At 39.6% G+C, this 24,232-nt stretch overlaps 2 protein-coding genes across 10 annotated transcripts in view; one reads left to right on the top strand and one right to left on the bottom strand.

Moving 5' to 3' along the window:
* LOC122359011 (rho guanine nucleotide exchange factor 4-like) overlaps positions 1–15,788 on the top strand; it is a 29,774-nt gene extending 13,986 nt beyond the window's left edge. For 3 of the 7 annotated variants that reach the window (XM_043259139.1, XM_043259083.1, XM_043259112.1), the window contains 11 exons: positions 2,097–2,242; positions 7,843–8,019; positions 9,072–9,266; positions 9,467–9,646; positions 9,736–9,968; positions 11,569–11,698; positions 11,787–11,918; positions 12,026–12,269; positions 12,807–12,884; positions 13,067–13,311; positions 14,755–14,890. In XM_043259139.1, the coding sequence (XP_043115074.1) occupies positions 7,894–8,019; positions 9,072–9,266; positions 9,467–9,646; positions 9,736–9,968; positions 11,569–11,698; positions 11,787–11,918; positions 12,026–12,269; positions 12,807–12,884; positions 13,067–13,305 (1,557 nt within the window). In that variant the 5' untranslated portion in view covers positions 2,097–2,242; positions 7,843–7,893 and the 3' untranslated portion in view covers positions 13,306–13,311; positions 14,755–14,890. The other 4 variants (XM_043259103.1, XM_043259130.1, XM_043259121.1 and 1 more) reach the window with 4 other exon arrangements.
* Positions 15,789–17,126: 1,338 nt separating this feature from the next.
* sh3glb1b (SH3-domain GRB2-like endophilin B1b) lies at positions 17,127–23,965 on the bottom strand. 3 transcript variants are annotated; one of them, XM_043216764.1, is made up of 11 exons: positions 23,601–23,964; positions 22,606–22,747; positions 22,016–22,144; positions 20,913–21,046; positions 20,723–20,815; positions 20,131–20,217; positions 19,240–19,263; positions 18,820–18,909; positions 18,029–18,129; positions 17,628–17,850; positions 17,127–17,548 (listed from the first exon to the last, which is right to left on the bottom strand). In XM_043216764.1, the coding sequence occupies exons 1-11, from the start codon at positions 23,661–23,663 to the stop codon at positions 17,441–17,443; spliced, it is 1,194 nt and encodes a 397-aa protein (XP_043072699.1). In that variant the 5' UTR covers positions 23,664–23,964; the 3' UTR covers positions 17,127–17,440. The 3 variants fall into 3 exon arrangements, with proteins under 3 accessions (XP_043072699.1, XP_043072716.1, XP_043072708.1); XM_043216781.1 differs by lacking the exon at positions 22,606–22,747 and having other exon boundaries at positions 23,601–23,965; XM_043216773.1 differs by lacking the exons at positions 19,240–19,263; positions 20,131–20,217 and having other exon boundaries at positions 23,601–23,960.
* Between the last annotated feature and the right edge of the window lie 267 nt (positions 23,966–24,232).

A 24,232-nucleotide genomic window follows, 5' to 3' on the forward strand; every position in this document is an offset into this window, starting at 1 on the left:
GTCTCTCTAATCAATCCACGGCACCACAATTAACCTACATAAAAGATCATAACAGGATTACCAGATAAATTTTCACATGTACAGACAGCTTTTTTTGTAATGACTTCAAAGCTGCAGTGTTTTTAGGGTCGTTTTTCCCCAAAGATCCATTTCAGCAGTTGAATTTTGACATGAAGCCACTCTCAGCGCAGTCTCTATGCCATTCAATTACATTCTCAATTACATCTTCAAGATTTAAAGCAGTATTCTCATTTACCCTGATTTCACGGACCGTCCTCTCATGCATCGCCAGAACAATGGATCTTTCAGGGGGTGTAAATTTGAGTCCATTCTCTTCCATCCATTTATTATGAATGAGACAGGAAGAGAGATGCTTGGGCAGGTCTACTCTTCCTCACTGGTTTACTGCACACTAATAAATAATAGCAATCGTGCGGGTAGAGAAGCCAGCCAGCTACAGCAGCAGAGAGTGTTCCCAGTGTTTCAAACAGCTAACACATGAAAGGGCACATTAATGCACCACTGTGGAGCCAATAAACATCTCACCAGAGTTTTATTGGAGCAGTTTGGTCACACTGTTGACTCAAAAGTGAAAGGAAACTCTTAACTGCAAGCTTGTTGTTATGGTTCCCTTGAGTGTCTGCTAACAATCTTGAAACCACTGCTTTGTTAAGAAAGCTTTGTTTTAATGCCTAGACCTGTTTTCAGTTCTGGTGACAAGTGCTTTTTCACTTTTTAAAGGAAATGTTAGCAAAATACTAAGTAGAAGAGATTCAGAAGCTGCCAGACAACAGCACTTTGTTTTTTATTAAACGAGTCACACGATGCAGGAGACTTTTTCTGTTGCTCTTCATTATTGGTTTTCCTGTTTGTACTGTTACTGGTACAGATTTAGCTTCAAGCTATTGTTGCTACACAAGACACAGAGATCTAGCTTGACCATAAAGCACAACGAACTGTAGGACAGATGTTTATTTGTGTTTATGCACGACAGTGGATAGTGCATTAAAAAAGGTCTGAAGATGTGTCTTTAGAATCACTGTAAAAAATGAGAGACGCAAGCACTTTTACGTAGTGAGAAACCGATGTCACAAGTTTGGCCATCCAGTGTAATGGTATGTTGATCTTTGTGGTGCGTGAGCCATCTTCTCTCAGTATGTATCAGCCAACTGTTAATAAGATGCAGCTAATCAAATATTCCAACTGCTAATTAGTGGATTAATGCTCTTATCAAGTGTGGCCATACAAGTGGAGGTCATTAAATTTCCTGGCTGGGGAAATGGTTGCGTAACCACAGGCTCCCTGTGGTAAACATTTGAATCTTCTCATCTGTGATTGACTGTGAGATCGGTTACAGGCTAAATCTGGAGCTTTGAGAAACAAAAACAATAAAAAAAAAAGAAAATAAGAAAATAAATATGTATGCTTCAAAATTGGCTCTTGATCTAATAAATAGTACATCTGGCATGTTTAAAATGCTCATATCATGGTCACATAGCAGGTTGTTTTATTGTTATTTATACCAAAGATACTTTTAAAATTATAAATACACAGATTGTTTGCTTAAATAATTAGCTTTTAGAATGTCATTTTGCTTAAGGAAAATACTTTACAAATATATCTGCTAAATATTTACTTTGTGTGAGTCTTTTTCCAGCCCACTAGTAGAGTATAGATATATAGTTCAAAAAGTTTTTAGAAAGCATAACAATAATAATCTTAATATTTTATTGAATTTTTATTCCATTCCATTTAATTTCATTTCATTTTATTTTATCTGGGCCCCGTAGCACCTCCTTGTGGACTCATGTGGGATCTACCTGGCCTAGAAAAAGCCATTTTATTCCACACAGAGTGGGTGTCATAGTCAGAGAAGGCACCATTTTGAGATCACATGACCAGTCAATACTATTGCATTTAAGATATATTTTTTAAGAAATTTGGTTCAGTCATAGGCCATTACCTCACTCTAAGACCATAGTCATATTGTAAGAGTAAATTTGAATATGCATTTGAACTACACCCCAAATGTTGCAGAATGGGTTTTTTTGGGTTTTTTTGCAGTGCATGATGCAGTTTTGTGCTTTACTTTTCAGCTTTGGTGATAACCGATGGACCGCAGGATAAGTCTGGCCTTGTGGATGAGGTGGGGAGTGAAGATGACCTGTACAATGAGTTTCGCAGCTCCTCCAACCGATTCGGACACCCAGGAGGAGGAGGAGAACAGCTGGCCATAAATGAGGTAGAGCATACAGACTGTTTGTGGCCTCGCAGGGCCAAAACAAACTGTTTTTATATAAAAATGACTGACAGGCACCACTAAAGTATAGTATGTAGCTGTGCTCTTGATTCAGTCTTTAAACATGCTGGAATTCAGTTACTGTTTTTTAATAGACTACTACCCATCTGTTCCTCTCCTGAGGCCTGAGACCAGCAGAATGACCTGCTGCCACTGTACTTTTCCCATCATCTTCAGCATGACTGAAGATGAATCGGTATTGTGGGAAGATGCTGTTATCTACAAAGAATTTCAGAGAATATGCAGAGTGTCAGAGTTTGATTTATGACTGTTTGGTATCATTTTCAAATGTCGCTCTGTAACTCCATTCAGCATTTTAGTTAGAAACAGCAGAAAAATCTAATCAACAGCCGGGCCTCTGGGAGCTTGGTGTGCACTGAGAAGCTCTGTGCTGACGCTCTTGTTATTGTTTTTAGCCCTTCTGTTATGGTATAGTATGAATAATAAATAATAAATAGGCAAAATGAAAATAATAGGGACCTAAGTAAGGCATCACTGTTACTATTGTTCAAACACATGAAGAACACCTAGTGTTAAACTGGACTGTTCGTGCTACAGACATGAATGATACGGTATCTTAAATCGTAACCATAATCATTTTCACCTGGAGATCTAAGCTTTAATTATAGAAGGTACCTAAGGCATATTTAGCCACCAGAATATAACCCCTCATCAGTTCCAGGTTTGAAACCAGCAAGCTTTAGGATCAGTGTTTTTCCAGCCTGAAATAATAGTTTACTTCAGATTCAAGTTGTGGGGGAAAAATACCAGGAGAGATTCAGGCAACTAGGCAAACACCAATAGTAGCCTAGTTTACTGCAAAACATATGGTAACACTAGTATAGTGGCCATTTCTCTCTGGCATACTTATTATTAACATATTGGCTGTATATTAGTGCTTATAAAGCACATATTCTGCATGACCATATTCTAATCAATAGCAAAACTTGACTATCTTATTAATTGTGGTAATAAGCTGCACATTAATTAAGAATTTATTAAGGAAAATGTCATAGTTAATGTTTTGAGACCTTTTCTTCGTTAGAGTGATAGATATTATAATAGGCTTGGTTCTAGTAATTGGCAGACATGAATAAAAACGGGTTGTTTTTCATATCCAAAGCACCCCTAATAACATAATATTTAGCCCTGGAATTTGGCTTTTACTGGAGAAACCCCACTGAAAGATGTATACTTTACCAGGGAACCCCTCTCGAAACACGATCGGGTTAATTTTGGGCTGGTTTTGGGCTAATTTTGTATACTGGACATAATGACTAGAGAAGTCTGGTATATGTCCCATATAGGAAAGATACAGATTTTTTTTTTAAAATTACAAGCTCAAAAAATTGCACAAAATAAAACTAACATGCACAGATGAAATGCATGCAGTTAAATTAATAAAATGCATTTTGAAAATACAATAGATCAAAATGAAATGGTTTGACTGAAAAAAAGAATACACTTTAGAAAATATAAATAAAGGAGTAAGAACATGTAAATAAAAAAAACTTATTTTGTTTTGCACTTATTTTGCTTCCAATTCATATTGTTTCAAAGATATTTAAGAAAAAAAATAGCCAAAAATACTGATTGTTCAAGCTGAATGGTTCATGTTGCGTACGCAGCCATTGAGCTTACTGCTTTACATTTAAATGGCTGGTTAGCGATCACTAGTGCACATGCACATTCAGATTTCGTCTGAAACACTCCACCTCCCCAGCTCCACCTGTATAGATCTACTGCAGTTTATTATATATGATACTTGTGCAGCAGCAGTCTGAAATACTCTCGGCACCATATTGGCGTATGTATTGGCAGTAGCAAGTTCTTGTACTTCCTTTACAGAAACAGCAATAATCTACAACAACAGCAGCAACGTCTATTCCGCCAAAGACCAAATATAGTAACGTTGTCATATTCGTAACCATGCTAAAATCATCCGAGAGTTCTCATAATAGAAATATATTTTCAGTAGAAACAGCTTGTTTCAGTGTTGGGGAGAATGAGCAATTGTTTTGCTTGTGTGTCGACAAGGCACAGCAGCTGATTTAAGAGGAAGTATCGTGCTGTGTGACACTGTGACAGTGGGGATGGGGCTCTGCGGCCGAGAGAGAGTGAGAGAGAGAGAGAGAGAGAGAAAGAGAGAGAACAGCAGGTTAGTGGAATCTGAGGCCTTCACTAATCCCATTAGCTGTGCACAAATTGATGCACGGGAACGAGACGAGTGAGGATGACTGCGTTAATCCTACCTCACTGACACCGGCCCTGGTCAGGAAATGAAAGCTCAAGAGGTGTTTGGCACCTCATGCAGTCTTTAATTAATATCTCCAGCAGCATTACCGTCACTGTAGCACTGCCGCGAGAAGACGAAGCAGGACGTGCTCGCTTTTACACGGGAAGTGCGGTTGACAGGCGGCCGGCTCGGCCAATGGAGAAGCTCTAGGATAGAAAGGATGTATTGTGCTGCATTCTCTCGCATTCCTCCCCCCACCGCTGCCTCCCTCTTCTGCCGCTAAAGCCAGCCTCCGCTACTCTGGTATCCTGGATACGCTTCACAGCACCGCCAGCCGATTGGCTGGGAAGGATGAGAGAAAAAAAAAACGGGAGCAAAAACAGAAGTCAATTCAGGGAGATGGATGGATGGTTTTTGCTAGAGCCGCTAAGCATAGATGCAGCAACCATTTCCGCCCCTCAGCTTTGCATTTTGCAAAAGGGACGGTGAAAAGAGAAGGAATTTCAAGTGCGTTAATCAGATCCAGGGGAATTAACACGGCCGTGCGTTTAAGCGGAGCGGTAGGACGAGGGACGGGAACGAGGGGGAGGCAGTGAAGGGGAGCGTGGAAGGAGAAAAACAGACAGGAAGGGGCACAAAATAGCACAGAAGGAGAAGAATACATGGAGGCGGAGAGACACATCCACCCCTGCTCCTGACATCAGCAGTGCGCGGGGAAAGATCCAAAGGGAGTGAGGGACGAGGAGGAGGAAGATAGCGTGCACGCGAGAGAAAGAGAGAAAGAACGAGAGGGGAACGGAAAGGAAGTGAGCAGGTAACTGTGGACGTGGAGGCTCTTCCCCTTCCCCCCCACGTTTCACCGAGAACACTGAGTGGATCCGGCCGGCAAACCGTGTGCCATCGAGCGTTCGCGTACAGACCTCTTGGCGACGGGGCTTCCGGCGCCATGGCTCGTGGAGGCCAGCGAACGACGTCTCGGCAGGGCATGGCTCACTTCCTGTTGCGGTGCAACCTCAGCCCGGAGGCCCAGAAGGTGGTGGTATTCGTCATCATGATGTTGCTGGTCATCATCAACGTAGTGCTGATGTTCCTGCTGGCCTTCCAGTAGGGCGCAGCCGCAGTGAAGAGAAAGAGCGAGGGGAGGGGTGGCGAGGAAGACGAGGAGGAGGAGGAGGAGGAGGGAAAGTTGGTCCCTCACGCTCACTCGTGGATGGGTTTTCAGGATGCAGACATCACAGTGCAGGTAACCGGAATGGGTGTGACTGTGTGTGTGTGAGGTTGGCGGCGTTCAGCCAGAAGTGATATGCTGGGATGGCAGCGTGTTAATTATTTACCATACCGTAACCACTCTTGAGTGGCTTCTAGGGGTCAGGCTTTGATTTCATCTTTTGAAGCCATCTGAGGGCATCTTCAGACGTTTTGTCTGCTTCTGTAGGTAGGTTTGGGTGTTTGTGTGGGAGTCTTTGAATGACTGTGCTTGTTTTGTTGTGTAACTGTCAATTTATGGATGTATATGCTTTGATTCCGACTAACGAACACAATAAACCTGTTTTGGCCTATGTGAGGCTTTCTTTTATGCTAGACCTCGTTCCAGAGTGGTCTGCACAATCCTTCCACTGGTAAGCAAAAAAAGAGGTCACACTGGTGAGCTTGACACGGTTATAGTGGGGTTGCAGTTTAGTAGAGCGGCATAGTGTCTTGGTGAGGAATAAATATGGAAAATCAACCAATGAACCTGGCATGGTTTGCCTCAGCAAAAATGGTATTCTGGAAATATTTGCAAACTAGAACATCAAGACTAATTTTAAAAACCTTTGCTCATGACCATTCAAGATTTTCATTAGTTTTTTTTATGTTTGCTCAATATGTGCCAGGGCTGTTTCTGATCATCTTTGAACAAACCAAGAAGCTGTAACTCACAGGCCGTGAAGAGGAGGCACATGGGAAAGTATGTGGGTGTGTCGCTAGGCAACAGGGTACATAGGCACAGCTGTGGTGATGAGAATGCTGGGCTCTGCATTCAGGGGGTGTATATTCAGCCTTCGAGTCCATCGGCGCTGTGAGCACAAAGTATGGACAGAGAACAGAGTGTGATTATTACATCAGCACCGATAGATCACGTTTAGCTGTGCAGCAGAGATGGTTTGATGGAGGCTGTTAAGCTTGCCAGGATTTCACTTCATTTTCTCTGTAGCCAAGCTGAACAGTATGGCAATACATTACACCGTTTTTTGTTTACTTTGCCAAATCAATCCTTGCAAGCAGAAAGCGGAAACTTAAAATGACCACTCAGGGAAAAAGCAGACTGCAGACAGAAAAGCCTTCATTTGGTAATTCTTTCTCCAGTGATACATTGCATTTTGGTTTTGGTTAAGTGCACAGAATGAAGGGTTGTACATCATTGCATGATAACACATTATGCCTTTGGGATACTAAAACAGGCAGTGAAACTGAATGCTCTGTGTTGTTACAAAGTATTTAAAAAAAAAGAAAAAAAAGATTATATGTATTTTTTGGAGTGTAGTAAGGCAAAGAAAATTCTTTAGCATATATATATATATATATATATATATATATATATATATATATATAAAGATTATTAATTATTACATTAGTATAATTTTAGTATAATTGAAACCGGGAATAAAACTTTACATTATTACATTTAGGTGAACTTAAAACAATAACTTTAGGTAAATCAACACATACTACATCAGCAAATGTAACAATAACTTATCAACGCGCATTATTTGCACGAATATAATGAAATAATAATGACCTATATTTAACTATGTAGATTTTTATTAAAGCATTTTAATACTCTATATATTTTTATTAAAGCATTTTAATAATCTACATTAGCACTGCTGAGTGATGAATTGAGGCACTGACAAATAATTTGATCTGTCGGAATTTACTCAAAGGAATTTTTGCTACTTGAGATTATTTATAGAATCTATTACAAATGTCATGCAAAACCGCCACAATACTGTTGCATAGTTTAACACCCGCACAATTCTAACTAATAAATTGTAAATATTTGATATTTCTCCAATGTAAACTGCATGTTGCTGTAAAATGTGTAATAAAAAGCAAGAACAAACAAGTGTAAGAAATTCCATATACTAGTCACATATATGAAGTTAAGCAATTAAAATGAAATGCAACCATGATTAAAGGATTAGAACTTTTCATTTACATAAATATCTGCTTTTATACTCATGTTAATGTAGTTTCTGCATTTATATGATCATTTACAGTTATACAGGGAATGTTTTGTCATTGCCTTCATCTTCTGTCTCAATAGCTGATCAGTGATGGCAGCGTATGCGCGGAGGCTCTATGGGACCACGTCACCATGGACGACCAGGAGCTGGGCTTCAAAGCTGGAGACGTCATTGAAGTAGTGGACGCCACAAACAAAGAGTGGTGGTGGGGCCGGGTGCTGGATAGCGAGGGCTGGTTCCCCGCCAGCTTTGTTCGGGTAAAAGACAACAGATTTCCCGCTTATAACAAAAAATTGGATTACTGTCACATTATGTCATCACTATTACATTAGGCTAGATTGAGAGGTCATCAGTGCACTAGTGTTCTTTTTGCCAAGTACATTGGTAAAAGCCACTGCACAGTGAACATTTAGGACCAGATTTACATGCTTCCAGTCACCCTCAAACAAAAACAATATCACATTCAGTTGTAATGACTGAAACTATCAAGTGCGTTATATTTTGCTCTCCTGAGACCAATTTCTATTTCAACGTGTTTTTTGCTGCATTGAGCAGTAAAGCCAAAAATGACATATCTTGAATCAGAGGCATTTACATTAGAGTGCAACATGAATCAACTTATAACAAAGTGTAGATGCAATGAAAATAAGACGTTCGTTGTGGAGTGCAGGGAATTGTTTATAATGTATCTTCGTGAGATCGTTATGAACTAAGATGAGTGACCGCATTTTAGTGATTATAAACAGACGCCACTACTATCTTGCAGTCAGATAATTTCAATAGTGACCAACACAATCAACCAAGAGCAGTGCAAGTTATTGCAGCCATTTCAATCACAAAATGGGTTAAAGCATTGCTCAAAGGAGGGGTTTGGAAAAATAAATAATTGGAGCGCATTGTTTGAGAGTCGTGACACAAATAAGGTAATAAATGCATATTATTAGACAATGAAAATGTTTTTGACCTTACATGCTTGTCAGCCAAAACCAAATATGACCTTTCTTTACCTATAACCGTTATTTTAACCATCATTTTTACCACCTTAATTTACTCCACAAAAAGCCTGTCTTAAAGTGACAGGCAAATAATGGTGATAAATTGTAAATACCAGTAAATTGACTACTACAGACCTTATTAAATCACTTGATTGAATGCATATTCAAACATTCTCCTTGCATAAATTTTGCCCCTGCAAATGCATACTGTATCTAGTAAGGTCAGCCGCAAACAATATTTTCAGTACCTTTTCATCACAAATTTTTGTATCTTCAGTAAATCCTGACAACACTAACCTATTTGCTTTTGATAGTTACGGGTGAACCAAGATGAGCCCATGGAGGAATACTTAGCTCATCTGGATGGGGCCTCAGAGGGGGGTGGGGCCAGCATGGGGGGCCCCTTAGGGCCCGGTCTGCCTTGTAAAGAGCAAATGAGAGCCAACGTCATCAATGAGATCATGAGCACAGAGAGGGATTACATCAAACACCTGAAGGACATCTGTGAGGTCAGTTTTCCACATGGCTTTGATCAGTTGGTTCTACTTCAGCATGTGGATCTTGTTTCAGAGCATTACAGTGTCTATAGAGTCACTCGGCTCTCTGTTTACATGCTGAGAGAATGACCTGATTCATATCAGCTGCCCCATAAACCAACTATAGCTGTGCTATAGCATTAAACCTTTGGCGTACTTTATTTTGCTTCCAGGGCTATATAAAACAGTGTCGGAAGAGGACAGATATGTTTACTGAGGAGCAACTGCGCACTATCTTTGGGAACATCGATGAGCTCTACCGTTTCCAGAAGAAGTTCCTCAAAGCCTTGGAGAAGAAATTCAACAAAGACCATCCTCACCTCAGCGAGATTGGCTCCTGCTTCTTAGAGCACGTAAGATGAGTTCCTTGTAGGTGGTGATGTAGGATGCAGTTTTTAGGTTTCGATTTTTATTCTGTTCTCTTCGCTTCTTTTCCATCCAGCAAACAAACTTTCAGATCTACTCTGAATATTGCAACAACCACCCCAATGCCTGCGTGCAGCTCTCCAAACTGATGAAGATCAAGAAGTACGTGTTCTTCTTTGAGGCCTGTCGTCTGCTCCAGAAGATGATTGACATTTCCTTGGATGGATTCCTGCTTACTCCTGTTCAGAAGATCTGCAAGTATCCTCTGCAGCTGGCTGAACTGCTGAAGTACACCAACCCACAGCACAGGTACACATTCACTACACTCTCATGCTGTAATTGGGTATTTATCCAAAAGATTCTCATTTAAAGGTGTACATTTTGCCAAAACAGATCAAAGATTTTTTTGACGTCACCTTTTGACGTACTTCAGCGTTTCATCAAATCTTCTGACCAATCAAATGCTCTCTGAATCTGAAGCGCTCGCCCCCTACACTATAAATAAACACAGAAGCTGCTGCTGAGATTGGTCACTTGTACATAGTGTTAGTATTTTCTGTACGGAGCATGAAGCGAATCATATTCACTATTTTGTTTCAGTAAGAGTTTCGTATTGAATCTAGGGAGTAATCTATGAGACTGTGGCGGTCAAATGCGGCTTTACTGAGCTCGACAGCTCAGGCCAGAGCAGATATAAACAAAACGCTATTGACTATTTTAAAAAGGGGCTGCTCGATATAAATTGCCGTCTTCCTGTTTCAATTGAAATTATGTCATCACATAGAATAACACTGCATGTTTTAAGGCACTTCAAGGCGACCTTTAAAATATAAAAGATTTATGTCAAGCATTTTTCACTTTTTTTTAATAGACACCTTGAAATTAAGCACATATGAGGACATTTAGTTCTCTTAAAGTTACCTGAATAAGATGTGAAGTATTTGTGTAGATGATGCTTTAAAATCTAAATGTCTAAAAAGGCAGATTTGTGCTGCAGTGCTCTTCCCTCATGTCACTTGCAACAAAATAACTGCATCGAAATGTATATATGCACATATTTAAATAATTAATTAAACATGTTGCCCTCACACTTTATGAATACAATTGGTGATATTTCACTTGGTTGAGCATCAGTAATAATCAAGCGTCATCGTATGTTAAAGGAACACTCCACTAGTGTTAAACACTAGAGAGTTAGAAGAGTTAAACAGTTGAGTTCTACCGTTTTTTAATCCATTTTAGCTGCAGCTTAGCATAGATCACTGAATCTGATTAGACCATTAGCATCTCGCTCAAAAATGATCAGCGTTTCAATACTCTTACTATTTAAAGCTTGACTCTTCTGTAGTTACAGTGTGCACTAAGACTGACGTAAAATGGGCCTATATGTCTAGGAACTATACTCTCATTACAACGTAATAATTAAGGAACTTTGCTGCCGTACCATGGCGCAGCAGGCGCAATGATTTTACGCAGCACCTGAAAATACCGGGGACTATTTGGCGCTTCTTAATATCATTACATCTGCTGCACCCATGGTATGGCAGAAAAAAGTATAAGAACGTGTAATTATAAATGTTTCTTGATCACCAGCTCAGCATGTTTGAAAGGTTTCTGAAGGATCATGTGACACTGAAGACTGTAGTAAAATTTTACTTTGTCATCACAGGAATAAAATACATTTTATATACTTTTTTAATGTAATTTATTCCAGTGATGGCAAAGCTGCTTTTTCTAAATATTTGGTCCAAATGGACATTGTTGCCCAGTAGATAAAACAATTTCAGGAAAAAGATTTATAATTCATGAGCACTAATGGATGATGGCAAATTGCTGCATCAGTGTTTTGAATGATTTGATTCCCATTTTGCTAATTGGCATTTCAAATGTCATGTGTCTTGCTTTTCAGAGATTATAAGGATGTGGAAGCTGCCTTAAATGCAATGAAGAATGTGGCCCGACTGATCAATGAGAGAAAGAGGCGTCTGGAGAATATTGACAAAATTGCTCAGTGGCAAAGCTCCATAGAGGACTGGGAGGTAAATTCCATGAACATCTTGGATAATATTCACACATTGATTCACTCCACAACTGTGTGTTCTTATAGGCTCTTTTCTCTTTCACTAGGGTGAAGACATCTTGAGCAGAAGCTCTGATCTGATTTTCTCAGGAGACCTGACCAAGATCTCCCAGCCACAGGCCAAAGGCCAGCAGCGAATGTTCTTTCTCTTTGACCACCAACTGGTTTTCTGTAAGAAGGTCAGTTGCTCACCAGTGAGATCAGAATCAGTTATTTTTTGCAGAAGGTTTTTATTTGAATCAACATAGTTATTTTATATGATTGTTCCACTTGCTGGGCACCACAGGATCTGCTTCGGAGGGACATCCTGTACTACAAGGGTCGGTTAGACATGGACCAGATGCAAGTGGTGGATGTAGAGGATGGGAAGGATAAGGATTTTAATGTGAGTGTGAAGAATGCCTTGAAATTATGTTCTCCTGGGGGAGAGGAGGTCCACCTTCTGTGTGCCAAGAAACCCGAGCAGAAGCAGCGCTGGCTGCGAGCCTTTGCCGATGAGCGGGAACAGGTCCAGCACGACCTCGAAACAGGTGAATGGGCTCTTAGAAGCACAAATAAAAGCACTGATTTTATTGTGCAGTCTTTAAATGGATTATTTTCATTTTGCAACATTTGTTCTCCATCAACAAAAATGAACATAAATGACAGCTTGAAATCATTTGGTGATTGAATTTACAATTTCCACTTGTCAGACGATAAAACAAATATCATCTAGAATTACATTCTCAGTCATATCTAGAGACGGGAAAGGCTTGGGATCTTTTAAATTAAGCCAGTAAGCAACAACCTACCATATCCTGGCAACCATAATATGTTATTTATTAATTAACCTTTTTATTACTATGTTGAATTGTTATATGCATATATATGCTTTCCTTTTCATTTTATTCACATTTAATTTTTTTTTTTAATTTAAAATACTACCACATAGGTATAATATACAGTAGACAACATTTGTTTTACTTTGTACTTTATTTATAGAAGTTAACTATTTTAGTATTTAAGCTTTGTTAACAATAGTAGCCTTGAGGTAATTATCATGTTTTTGTTTTGTGCTCCCCAAACAGGTTTTACGATCACAGAGGTCCAGAAGAAGCAGGCCATGTTGAATGCATCTAAAAGTCATCCAACAGGGAAGCCCAAAGGTGAACTTCAGCTGCTTTATCAAGTTGTTTTGTCTTTTCTGATCCAGGATATAGTGTGGAGACTGAAATCATTCCAATTTAGCATGTAGTGAGTGAGTTGTGGTCACTGTTCATCTGCTCACAAGCACGTGTTTGACCATGTTTGTGTTGTGTTTCATTATTACCTCGCTTCCCTGGAACAGCATTAGCTTTACAGCACCTTTTGGCACTCAGAAGTCCTTCACTTCTTCACCCAAAAGCTTCCAAGTGCCTACGTTTTTCTGAACCTACGGGACCTCTGGCTCCCAGGGCCACTTTAACTTCACCTCTCCTCCCTGAAGGCCCTCAGCGTAGGCAGGGGCGGGGGGTTAGGGTGCCCCCTGGGGTCCTGCGCAGGGCCATATCTTGGGTGTCCTCTCAAAGTAGAGAGCCGATCGAGTAGTCCAGGGTAATTCCACAGTGTGTTAGTGTGACTTATCTGCTTATTTAACTGAGGCTGGGTCAGAATATTGATTTTCTGATTCATCGTGATCGATATTTGAATCTTCATTTACCAGAGTTGCTGTCTGAATTGAATATGATCAGATAAAAAGATGAAGTTACAGCTTTTTTTCAAATTTATTCAAACAGGGTACATGCAGTGACGTGCAGCATGTCTGGTCTGATTCACAAATATATTCATATTCTTTTACACCATATATTTTAAGTGAAATAACATGCAACTAATGCAGCCCAATCAGGTAACTAATGAACCATTTAAACCTTTTGATTCTGTAGTGACTTCGGGACTATATAAACAGTGTAGTGTGATTCACAAACAAACCGATTCAAATGACTCTTGTGAGCCAGTTCGTTTTAAAAACTTTTGCAACCTCTTTTATGGGAGTTAAAATAGTTAATATTTTCATTTTCGCTAATTATAATAATATACAAATAGCGGTTTTGCATAAGAAAATCAATTTGAAGTGTTCACAGAGCATTTTTGTATGATTTAGTTATTGTATCTGGTAAATAGATTACATGAATGTTTGTAATACACAAGATGTACAGTATTCCCAGGTGAAAAAAATTGCACTTCCATAATATACGTAAAGTGTTATTATTTCAAACTAATTTGTACTTAATATACTAAAAATGATTCTTTAGTACTTCTTAAGATAAATTTAAGAATATCTAAGTGTACTCAGCTGTGCTATTTTGGGGCACCATGAATAGAAACCAAAATGCTTTTACATATGATCTCTGTATTTAAAAATTGTGTTTAGCATTTGTAGTATACTCAAAACATCTTTCGTACACTAGTATGCACCAAGTGGCGACTAAATATTTTTTTAAACGAACACTCCATTTTTTGGGGAGCATACTCAAAAAAAGAGTTAATAACTTGAGTTTAATCCATTCAGCCGATCTCTGGGTGCGGCGATAGCACTTTTAGCATAGCTTAGCATAAATAATTGAATCCAATTAGACCAGTAGCATCGCGTTCAAAGACCAAAAGACCAAAGAGTTTTTCTGTATTTTCAGTAGTGCGCACAAATAGAGCACTTTAAGTACATCATGGACGTTTTTCACCTGGGTTAACTGTCACATGAATGATCAAATGGAATCGAGACAGAAAATCTGTATGAATACCCCAGCCTATTTATTCTAACTGATCTAGTTTCTGTAATTCACCGGTAACCCATCCTTCCCTCATAAGTACACACTTAACCCATTTACAGCATAACATTCAAAAATATCAGCATACTCTAAACTGGTCTGACTCAAACGCGCAGAACCAACAACCGAAACACGCTCGTCTACTAAACCCATGTGCACATCTGCGTCCCATTCTCTAATGACCGAAACGTCTTGGGTCCTGACCCTTTGTTTATGTCCTCTTCCCCGGCAGCTGTGACCAGGCCCTACTATGACTTCCTGCTGCGTCAGAAGCACCCCACGCTTCCCACCTCCCTTCCCCAGCAGCAGGTCATCATGTTGGCCGAACCCAAACGCAAGACCTCCAATTTCTGGCACAACATCGGACGCTTGACACCGTTCAAAAAATGAGAGACTCGGTACATTGGCGGTGGTGCCTGAACTCGTGTTTTTATCCCAGTGTAACGTTTATTTTTATTGTCCAATTGCGAAAGCACTTTATGGGTTGGTTACAATCACGGCATCGCTCCCAGACGTTGTGGAACATCGTGGGAAGGCGTTCCCGCTACGTTATTGTTATTATTAACGTCGAAAAAAGACGGCTACTACTGCTCAACCGCTCCACTTTCCGGCACTAACGCGACTACTGCTGCAAGTCATCGTACGGACACGCTTCATCGAAAGAGCCCTGCTTGAAGAGAGGACTTCTTTATATGTCGGTTAATTTATTTTCAATGTATGCCAGCTATCCACAGTGCCCAACTACTAGCTTTTGTATGTAATTTGATACTTTTGTGTAACCCATGACGATGTTTGACGTTTCAAAGGGTTCCGCACAAGATAAAATTAGAGCGTGTTGAGATTTATTACTGTATTAACTTCCTGGAGGCTGCCACTCGAAGTCCGTCGGTGTCATGTCAGTCTGTGTATGCAACTATCAACTCCTCTCAACTTTCTCCTCATGAAGCCTCTGAAATGAAACGTAGACGACGTCCCATCCGTTTCAGATGAGTGTTTCACGTATGTGCTCATTTGATTCTGCTGCCTCTGTAACGAACTTCTCTTTGAAGTGCCATTCCAAACGTAACCCAGATGTTGTGATGGGGGGTTGCATGAATTTGCTGTGAAACTCGACATTTTCAACCCAAATAAAATTCTCAATATTCTGTCACTCTGATAGATAATGGTACTATTAAATTAAAGACCATGTTTGACGGTTGTCGAATATGTACGATTATCTTTGACCGCAGAACAAAGTATGTTAATAAAAAGCATTTGTAAGTGTTATGAATCTGACATTTAAGGAACGCAAAACTGATGTTTGACATTTTTAATGTTGAAAGACTTTCTATTCCGGCTTAATGCGCAAAGACGAGTGCAAGCAGAACATTTGGAGTTTGTATTTCCCAAAGAGCAACCCAGCCAGTGTTATTTTATTATCATTTATAGTATAGTATAGCGTTTATTCAGATTTTCAACAAGCTTTTATCATTTCTGCTTATTTAAAAGAACCCTGTTATCATTTACTCACCTGAAGTCAACGTCTGTCTTCAACGGTTTGGTTTCAACAGAAATATTTTTTTTGTGTGTTCAGCAGGATCTATCCCATTAAAGGGATATTACTCACCCTCATGTCGTATCAAACCAGGGGTTTAACCGTAATGTTACGAAGCTACGAAATTACTATTTTTTTTTGTTTTCTTTGCACACAAAAGTATTCTCGTAGCTTCGTGAAATTCCGGTTGCACCCCTGATGTCACATGGACTATTTTACCAATGTCTTTGCCACGTTTCTGGACCTGGAAACATTTATGGAGGATCTGGATTCCATCAAAAGTATCTTGTGTTCTAAAGCTAAACAAAGGTTGTAACATTTAGAGTGACTTCTTTTCATTTTTCGGTAAACATTTTTCAGTAATTTTAATGTAATATATAATAACCTTTGTCTCATAACATTAAATATTGGGCTGAGTGAGTCCTACAAGAGTGACATTCTGGTGCTTCTTCACCAATCAATAAGAATTAATCTAGTATATCCAATAAGACACCCTTTATACATAACTTGGTCATACCTAGATTGAAAAGAATACATCTTGTTTCTACAACAGAATTTATATATATATATATATATATATATATATATATATATATATATATATATATATATATATATATATATATATATATATATATATATATATATATATAAAAGTTTATGTACCCAATCTTCCTATTCCCCTTGCCATTTCTTCAGCTTTAGTTTAGTTAATAGTTTTCTTTTTAATAAACAATAACATCTTTAGTCCAGGGAGTTTTTGGAAACACACTACCAATATTTTTGCAGCTCTCTGGTGCCACTAGAGTGAAATAACACACTGCGCCTTTAACAAGAGGTATGGTGGTAGATTTTAACTGCAGCGTTTACTTTTTCATCTTCACAAATTGAAAACACTGCCACCCAGTGGTCAAAATTCAGGTCAGTGTATCAGTTCACTACTATGGTATTTTTTTTTTTTAATTAGCATATTACCAGTGCAGCTTGGTCTATGACCTTGAAACAATACAATAAGATTTAAAAAAATAACAATAATAAAAAAAAAGATTAATCACATTAAACTGCACCAACCAGGTTCATATAATATTTATTAGAGCATCATAGCACAGTATAGCACAATCAATTAGTTTAGCAGTAAAAAAAAAAAAATCCGTTGGCACGTAACTGATGAATAGTTGGCAATCTCAGCCTGCTTTTCTTTACTGTAAGGCTACTATGACACCCTCGCATGGCAGAGGAGACGTTCACACAACAGGACATGGCAGTGTAGAAGACTTTTATATTGCTTTGCGCTACATTAAACTCTCGGATCACATCTGGAGTGTTACTCTTGTCAAATCACATCTACAATGTGAATTTGTTTTTGTTGTACTTCTCGCTGACCTTAATTGAGCAGCTCCAAGTAGGTAATTGGCACTTTGCCTTTCTGATTCCCCCTTTGCCCCATCAGCCAATCAGAGTCCATGCCTGGCACGCTGCTCACCGTGATCACCTGTCGGGGAAATATTGGCCCATTAAGACCAAAAATGATTCATTTTAAGACGGTCTGAAATGACGTGGCGAAGGCCCACCTCGTCGGCGAGTAGAGAGAGCTCGCTGCTGCTGGCGGCGTCGTAGTCGTAGAGCACACGGGCCTTGCGGGTGCCTGAGGTGCTGCGGAGCTCGTTGAGCGCGGGTGACGTCTGGCTGGGCGGCGGGGCGGGCAGTGAGGCGGCCGGCTGTGCCGTGGGAACAGAGATGCTGGCGGAGGAGCCGCCGGACGGCTGATTGTTGTTAGAGAACGTAGATGGAAAGCTGGACGAGATATGGAAGCAGTATAGGAATATAGGAATGACTGAACGTAAAAAGCTTACGTCGTATTTGGACTGTCTGAGAGAACAGAATGAATTTAGCATACCACGAAAGACTTGGTGTTAAAACTAAAAGAAGATATATTGCAAACAGATTCATAGAGATATGAAAGTGAGCTAACCTTCCCAGCTGTTTCTGAAGATTGACCATGTACTGGTAGCACTGGGCGTAATATGAGGCTTGGGCGTCCACAAAGTCATTCAGACAGCGCAAGTGATGAGCCTGATCACACAGAACAGCACAGCCGTTACAATACACAGAACTGTTCCCACACAACCTATAATTAACCTCAAATCCACAATAATCCTAACATATTTAAAGCGCTTGTGAATGTTTGCATTTATAACCAGTCGGATCAGTTCTGACAAATTCAGTAAGTAAACGATTTAGACCGATTCATTAAAAACAGACGGTAATTAAGGTTGATTTAGAGAATGAGGCTTCTGAACGGTTCGTTAAAAAATGGTCCCATGAATCATTCATTAAGGATTTTGACTGACTCATTATAGGGCCTTTCTTTAGGGCTGGTTCAAAGAATTACCGTTACTTATTAAATTGTCAATTTATTAAATGAATGAAAGAACAGGCCCATACGAGTCATTTATTAGGTAAATGAGCGCTTCATTCAAAATATTCTCAATCTCATGCTTGTTGATGAGAATTTTATATTATTTTACAAAAGCCATAACAGAAAAATTTGTCATTTGCTCAACCTCGATTGATTCTTAACCTGCGTGATTCTTTTTTTCTGCTGAACACAAAGGAAGATTGATGGCAAAACATCCAAAAAAGGTCTGGAACAAGGGTGAGGAAATCATTGGAATGAACCCTTTAACTTTGCTAAAGCTTCCTTCCTGTTGTGGCGGTGCTGGAAGGAAAACACTGACAGACACAGAAGACGTGTGAGCGTACATGAGTGCTGCTGATGCCCTCCAGCAGAAGTCTGGTGATCTCAGCCTGCCGGTCAAACTCACTCTGTGCTATCCTCAGTTCCGTCTCTGCCTGAAAGAAACGCAAACATACGCATAATAAAACCACTGTGGCTGACATGCACAAACAGCTCCGCCAGCAGTCTCAGAATCACATGAACACACTGCCCGAGCTGTGCTGGATTCTGTGCTAAGAGAGGAATATAAACATCTTTATAGCTCCCTCTGCTGGACACACAACGTGCTCGAGCCGTATGTAAAGAGCAGTTTCTCGTGGCAGAGTGAGTCGATATCAGACAGAACCATCAGGGCAGGGCAGGGCAGGGCAGGCGTTTCTGTTTCCCTGATAAAACTGTTTTTTTCTTTAACAAGCATAGGGGAGAAAAGACTGCAGCACACTCACCTGCTTTACCTCCTCAGCCCACAGCTGGCCAGCATTCAGAAACAGTAACAAAGTGGTCAGGTGGAAAATCAGCTAATCAGCGCTCACAATCAACAGCTTTCATAACTAGCCGTTACGCAAGTCCAATGGTTTCACCGTTCATGCACAGACACATTCTCTGGGAGGAACCAACACGGGGAGCTGATCACTGTCTACAAGCAATGATGTGAAGTACGCAACAAAGGGAAGAAGGCTTGAATCATCCAGCGGCGCGACAGGTGTGAGCGCATGCAACACTTAAACAGGAGACAAACACATTCCCTTCGTTGTGAAATGTTTTCTACGTATGGTCAAATAATGAATCTTGCATTCCATTTTGAAATGTTTCCTCAAGCACCCAAGCATGTGTGTGTGTGTGTGTGTGTGTGTGTGCATGCATGTCTGTGTGTGTGTGTATATACACACATTTATATATTACTTTTTTTTTTTTAAAAAAAAAAAATTTCAATGCTGGATGATGGTATTATAATCTAAATGTAAAATGAGCATCACAATTAAATACCAAATATCAGACAACATTAACAATCTAATATTGGACGCTAAGTAAAATGCATCTTTTATATAATGCATATCATTAGTTGAGACTACACAGGCACAGATATTAATACAATATCAAAGGACAGAGGAAAAACACACCAAAAACAGTTACTGCGTTCTGTTGCCCTCAATAATAGCACAAGTATTTCACAAATTAAGATGTACATGTACCAAATATGAGGCCACGGATGAACACAAACACACGCTGAATCGAAATACAAGCATATGTTTATCAAAATGTGGTTTTGAACAATTTTTTTGCCATGTGTGAAGGGCAAAAGAGGGCAGATGTTTTATTAGGCACAGCAGACAAACCTTTAGCCACCTGACATGCAAGAAGCCGAGCATGTAAGAAAAGTGAGCCACATACTCCTCTCCCAGCGGAGGGCTTGAGTTCAGCTCCTTCAGACGGAGGCAGGCAAGCACACAGAGAGAGACATAATGAGAGAGAACTGGGGAAAATAAGAGAGGTTAGAGATCCGGAGGCAGCAGCTCACACGCAAAAGGGCATTTAACACAAGCATCTTCTCTGTTAGTTAAACTGCAGTGAGAGCGTGAGACAGCCGGCGGCTAGCTCGGGGAAAGATGAAAGACAGCTTCACTCTTCAAGCTTCTCGTGCTGAAATTCACATCACATTTGAACGAGCTGGAAAACCGAGTGTATGGTTAAGTGTGTGAGAGTGTGTGTGTGTGTGTGTGTGTGAGAGAGTGAGTGAGTGAGTGTGTGTGTGTGAGAGAGAGTGTGTATGTGTGTGTGTGAGTGAGTGAGAGTGTGTGTGTGTGAGAGAGTGTGTGTGAGTGAGTGAGTGTGTGTGTGAGTAAGTGTGTGTGTGTGTGTGTGTGTGTGTGAGTGTGTGAGAGTGAGTGAGTGAGAGTGAGTGTGTGAGTGTGTGTGTGTGATACTAACTGCAGATCGAGCGTCAGCCACCCTGGCCTTCTTCATTCGGTTTTTGGCAGCATCCAGATCTAGACGCTTATTCTGAAGCAGTTTGCGTTCTTTCTGTGAAAAAAAAGAACACAACAGCGAAATGAAACAATATAATATAATATAATACACTGTATATTGAAAGAAAGTTCAGTGGTATGCTGTTGCTCACCGATATGGTTTTAAAATCTCCCTCGATGAAGTTCCTAAAGGGAGTGAGGAAATTAATGGCGGAGCTCTGAATGAACTCTTTTTCTGCACTGCCTAACAGCTTCTCAGTCTCCCCACATTTAATGAGAGCACTACCTGCAGCACATCAGAGGATGAGAGGACATTCATTCACTCGGCTTCAAGTTAAATATGCGGTATACGGCTTACAAAGAGTTTATTACCAGCCACACTCCTCAGTTCTTTCAACTTACATACATTATACTACATAAAAGACATTTAATGTGCTACAAAAGATTTCTATCTGAAAGAAATGCCGTTCTTTTAAGTCAAAGAAAAAATGTATTGTGGTTTTTAAAAAATATTAAGCATATTTAACATTAATAATAGAAATTTCTTGAGCAGCATCAAAAAAAAACATTGACTAAGGAAATTCAGCTACGCCATCACAGAAATAAGTTACACTTTAAAATGCATTCCTCACTTTTTTATAATGATATTGCACAATTACTGTTATTTCTGTATTTGTATCAAACGAACGCACCTCTCTCGAGCTCAAGAAACGTCCTTCAAACACATTTACAAAATCCTAACTGATGCTTCAACAAACAAACAAGACGAGAGTAGATGAAGAAGATCCGTTCACGAGCCATTTGTACTACAGTGATTGTTCGTGACAAATTAAAACAAAAATGAAATGAATACATTTGAAAGCTTAGCCTTTTTTACATATCATAGTTATGGAGTTAAAATGTATACGTCACCTGAGCCTGATAAATTCATCAGGCTAACAATAATACTTCTAGATTAACAGAAGGAAGGTGCCCGCGTTCATTCAAACTCGAGTCACGTGTGTAGGTATATGTGCTTGATGTCATTTCAAAACGCGCTTCTTCACTAAAAACAGAAGGTTATCACATTAACGAACATTATTACATAAGCGGGTTTAGCAGAACTGGAGCGCTTTAGTGAATCATCACTAAAAGTTGCTCATCTGAAGAAGCGTGGTTACTTTTTGTGACGTCGCAATATTTGAATCCGCGTCTAAGCGCTAGCTTATAACGCCAGGGTCCGGTGCGAGCGGGATATCACACAAGGAGTGTTTACCGTATGCTGTTCCAGGTCCAAACTCGTGGCCAGAGTCGATCATGCACTCCCCCAGTAACTCGTGGTTGTTGGCACGCATTGGGACTTTTTTGTCCAGCATCTCGTAAAGGAACTCCTCCATCCGGACATCTACAAACATCAGACAAATTCAATCAAGGGCAGTGAGAGTCAGATGAGACCACATGCATCCTCTTAAGCCAGGCCTTTTAACCATTACTGCCGCTGCTCGCGAGCTTTCACCTTTATCACCGCGTGCTGAAAACACAGATGTCACCAAAAACTGGCATAAAGACAGGATGTGTTTGTTTCTAACTAAAAGAAAATCAAAGAAGATAAATGTACGATGCAACACATTGTTTTTCACTTCCTGGCTAGACAGCTAAAAATACTCCTCATTAGGGCTGGGTCTCAAATCCATTGCAAGAAACATGAGGAACTTCACACTCTTCTCTTGGAATTAGGTTTACTGCAATGGTGAGATGAATAGTGAGTTTACTTCCTCTGTTCTAGTGATACAAATGCGCATGTATTTTTACGGTGACTTGCAGTGTTGCTAAACTAGTGTGGTTTAATCAAGCGTTTCTTCTTACTAGGGTTCGGCTGCAGCAAAACTTCTGTCTGCTTCATGATCTTCTCTGTCCAGTGCTTGGTGGATTCTGCCCTACTCAAAAGGATCTCTAGATGGGCGTCCAGCTCGGTCTTCTCTGCCTGCCCAAACTTCTCCTCTGTGAACTGCATAGATTGCAAACGGCACTGTTGACTGTTCTAACACACTATTTCAGCAATGCAGTTTATATGTTAAAGTTTACACATTGCATTTGACATTTTACAATTGACTCAATGTTCACACATACAGCAGCGGTCTTAAAAAACCATAATGCCTTTTCCATAATGCCTCCCATTTACAACAAAGCTGAAACAGCGGAACAAAACAAAACAATATAAACAAATACAACAGTAATATATAGGTAATAATAATAACAACTAAAAAAATGTAAATATAAACCAAAATGTTTCTAAAAAAACAAGTATTACGTAAAAGCCACATGTATATAAAATTTTTAAAAATACCAATTTCTATTGTTATGGTTTATCCTTAAAGTTGAAATACCACATGTCTGATACACTTAACGTTAACAAATATATTTAACACACATTTAAAATTCTTGTTGTAGTAACATACCTAATGAACTTAACTTTATTTACTGCTTCTTAGTGAGTTAATTTAGCGAACTACATTGTTTTTATAAAAATGTTGTCTCCATCTTTTTATGTTATGTTATCAATCATTTAAATGCGACTTTTTCTGTAGCGCGCGCGCGCACAGAGACGGTAGAAAGACAGTCTTGGTCTCATACACTTTGTTTTTACGGAAGTAAGTCATGAAATTGAACGGTGACTTCGGCTGTAGGGCCATAACAATATGTCTTTGTGCTCTACCGTCACACAGACACGAGAGTGGGTAAATTATGACAGAACATACAGTTTGTCTGAACCGTCCCACTGAGTAAAGCAAACACAACTTGTTTAAAACAAACGCACGTTATGACACTAAACACATTTAAGGTCATTTAAAGCATTTTACCTGGACAGCACGACTGAGGAAAGTGCCCGCGTCCGCTGCTAGCCGTCTTACGTTGAACTCCATGTCTGTGCCGTTTATAAAACACTGATGTTTCGAACGATCGGTCTGATCTGAAGCCTGTTAGCAAACGCAGATTAGCCTGCTGTAGCCTCTCTTCGCCCGGCCAAAACACTTTTGAATTCAGCTCGCTTTGTCGTAAGCAGCGTGTAGTCCATGTAAAAACGCGACCGGGAAGATAACCAAGAAACTAAAAATAAACGTGTAAAGCTGTGTTAAGGCTGTCTGGTAGAGAGGTATTGAGGTGTAGCTACTAGCGAAGAGCAGCCGCTTTTAGGAGTGAGGGAGTGTGAGGAAGGACAAGCTCAGCGATAGCCAGCGGATGTGTCTCAAACTCTGCTTAGACGGCAGTTTGAAAATTAATTTTATTAATTGATTAATTCATTTAGTGTTAAAATAAAAATAATACTTTTATACGTCGAAATTAATCAATATAAATCGATCAACGTATAATAGGAAACAAATATTGTTTATAAATAATACTAAAAATAGTATTTATATTTTATAAGAATAATATATTGGTGTGTTATGAGATGTGGTAAAACTAATATAACTAAAATACAGAATCTTATAAA

This window comes from Puntigrus tetrazona, chromosome 2 (assembly GCF_018831695.1).
Source record: "Puntigrus tetrazona isolate hp1 chromosome 2, ASM1883169v1, whole genome shotgun sequence".
Lineage (NCBI taxonomy): Eukaryota > Metazoa > Chordata > Actinopteri > Cypriniformes > Cyprinidae > Puntigrus > Puntigrus tetrazona.

Bases quoted from the DNA above. Each gene is read 5' to 3' on its own strand.
- sh3glb1b (XM_043216764.1), bottom strand. From the start codon at position 23,663: ATGGAGTTCAACGTAAGACGGCTAGCAGCGGACGCGGGCACTTTCCTC. The intron at 18,130-18,819 runs GTACGCTCACAC...CTGTGTGATCAG, and splicing joins AGGGCATCAGCAGCACTCAT to GCTCATCACTTGCGCTGTCT. The intron at 17,549-17,627 runs GTGGGCCTTCGC...TTTCCCCGACAG, and splicing joins TCTCTCTACTCGCCGACGAG to GTGATCACGGTGAGCAGCGT.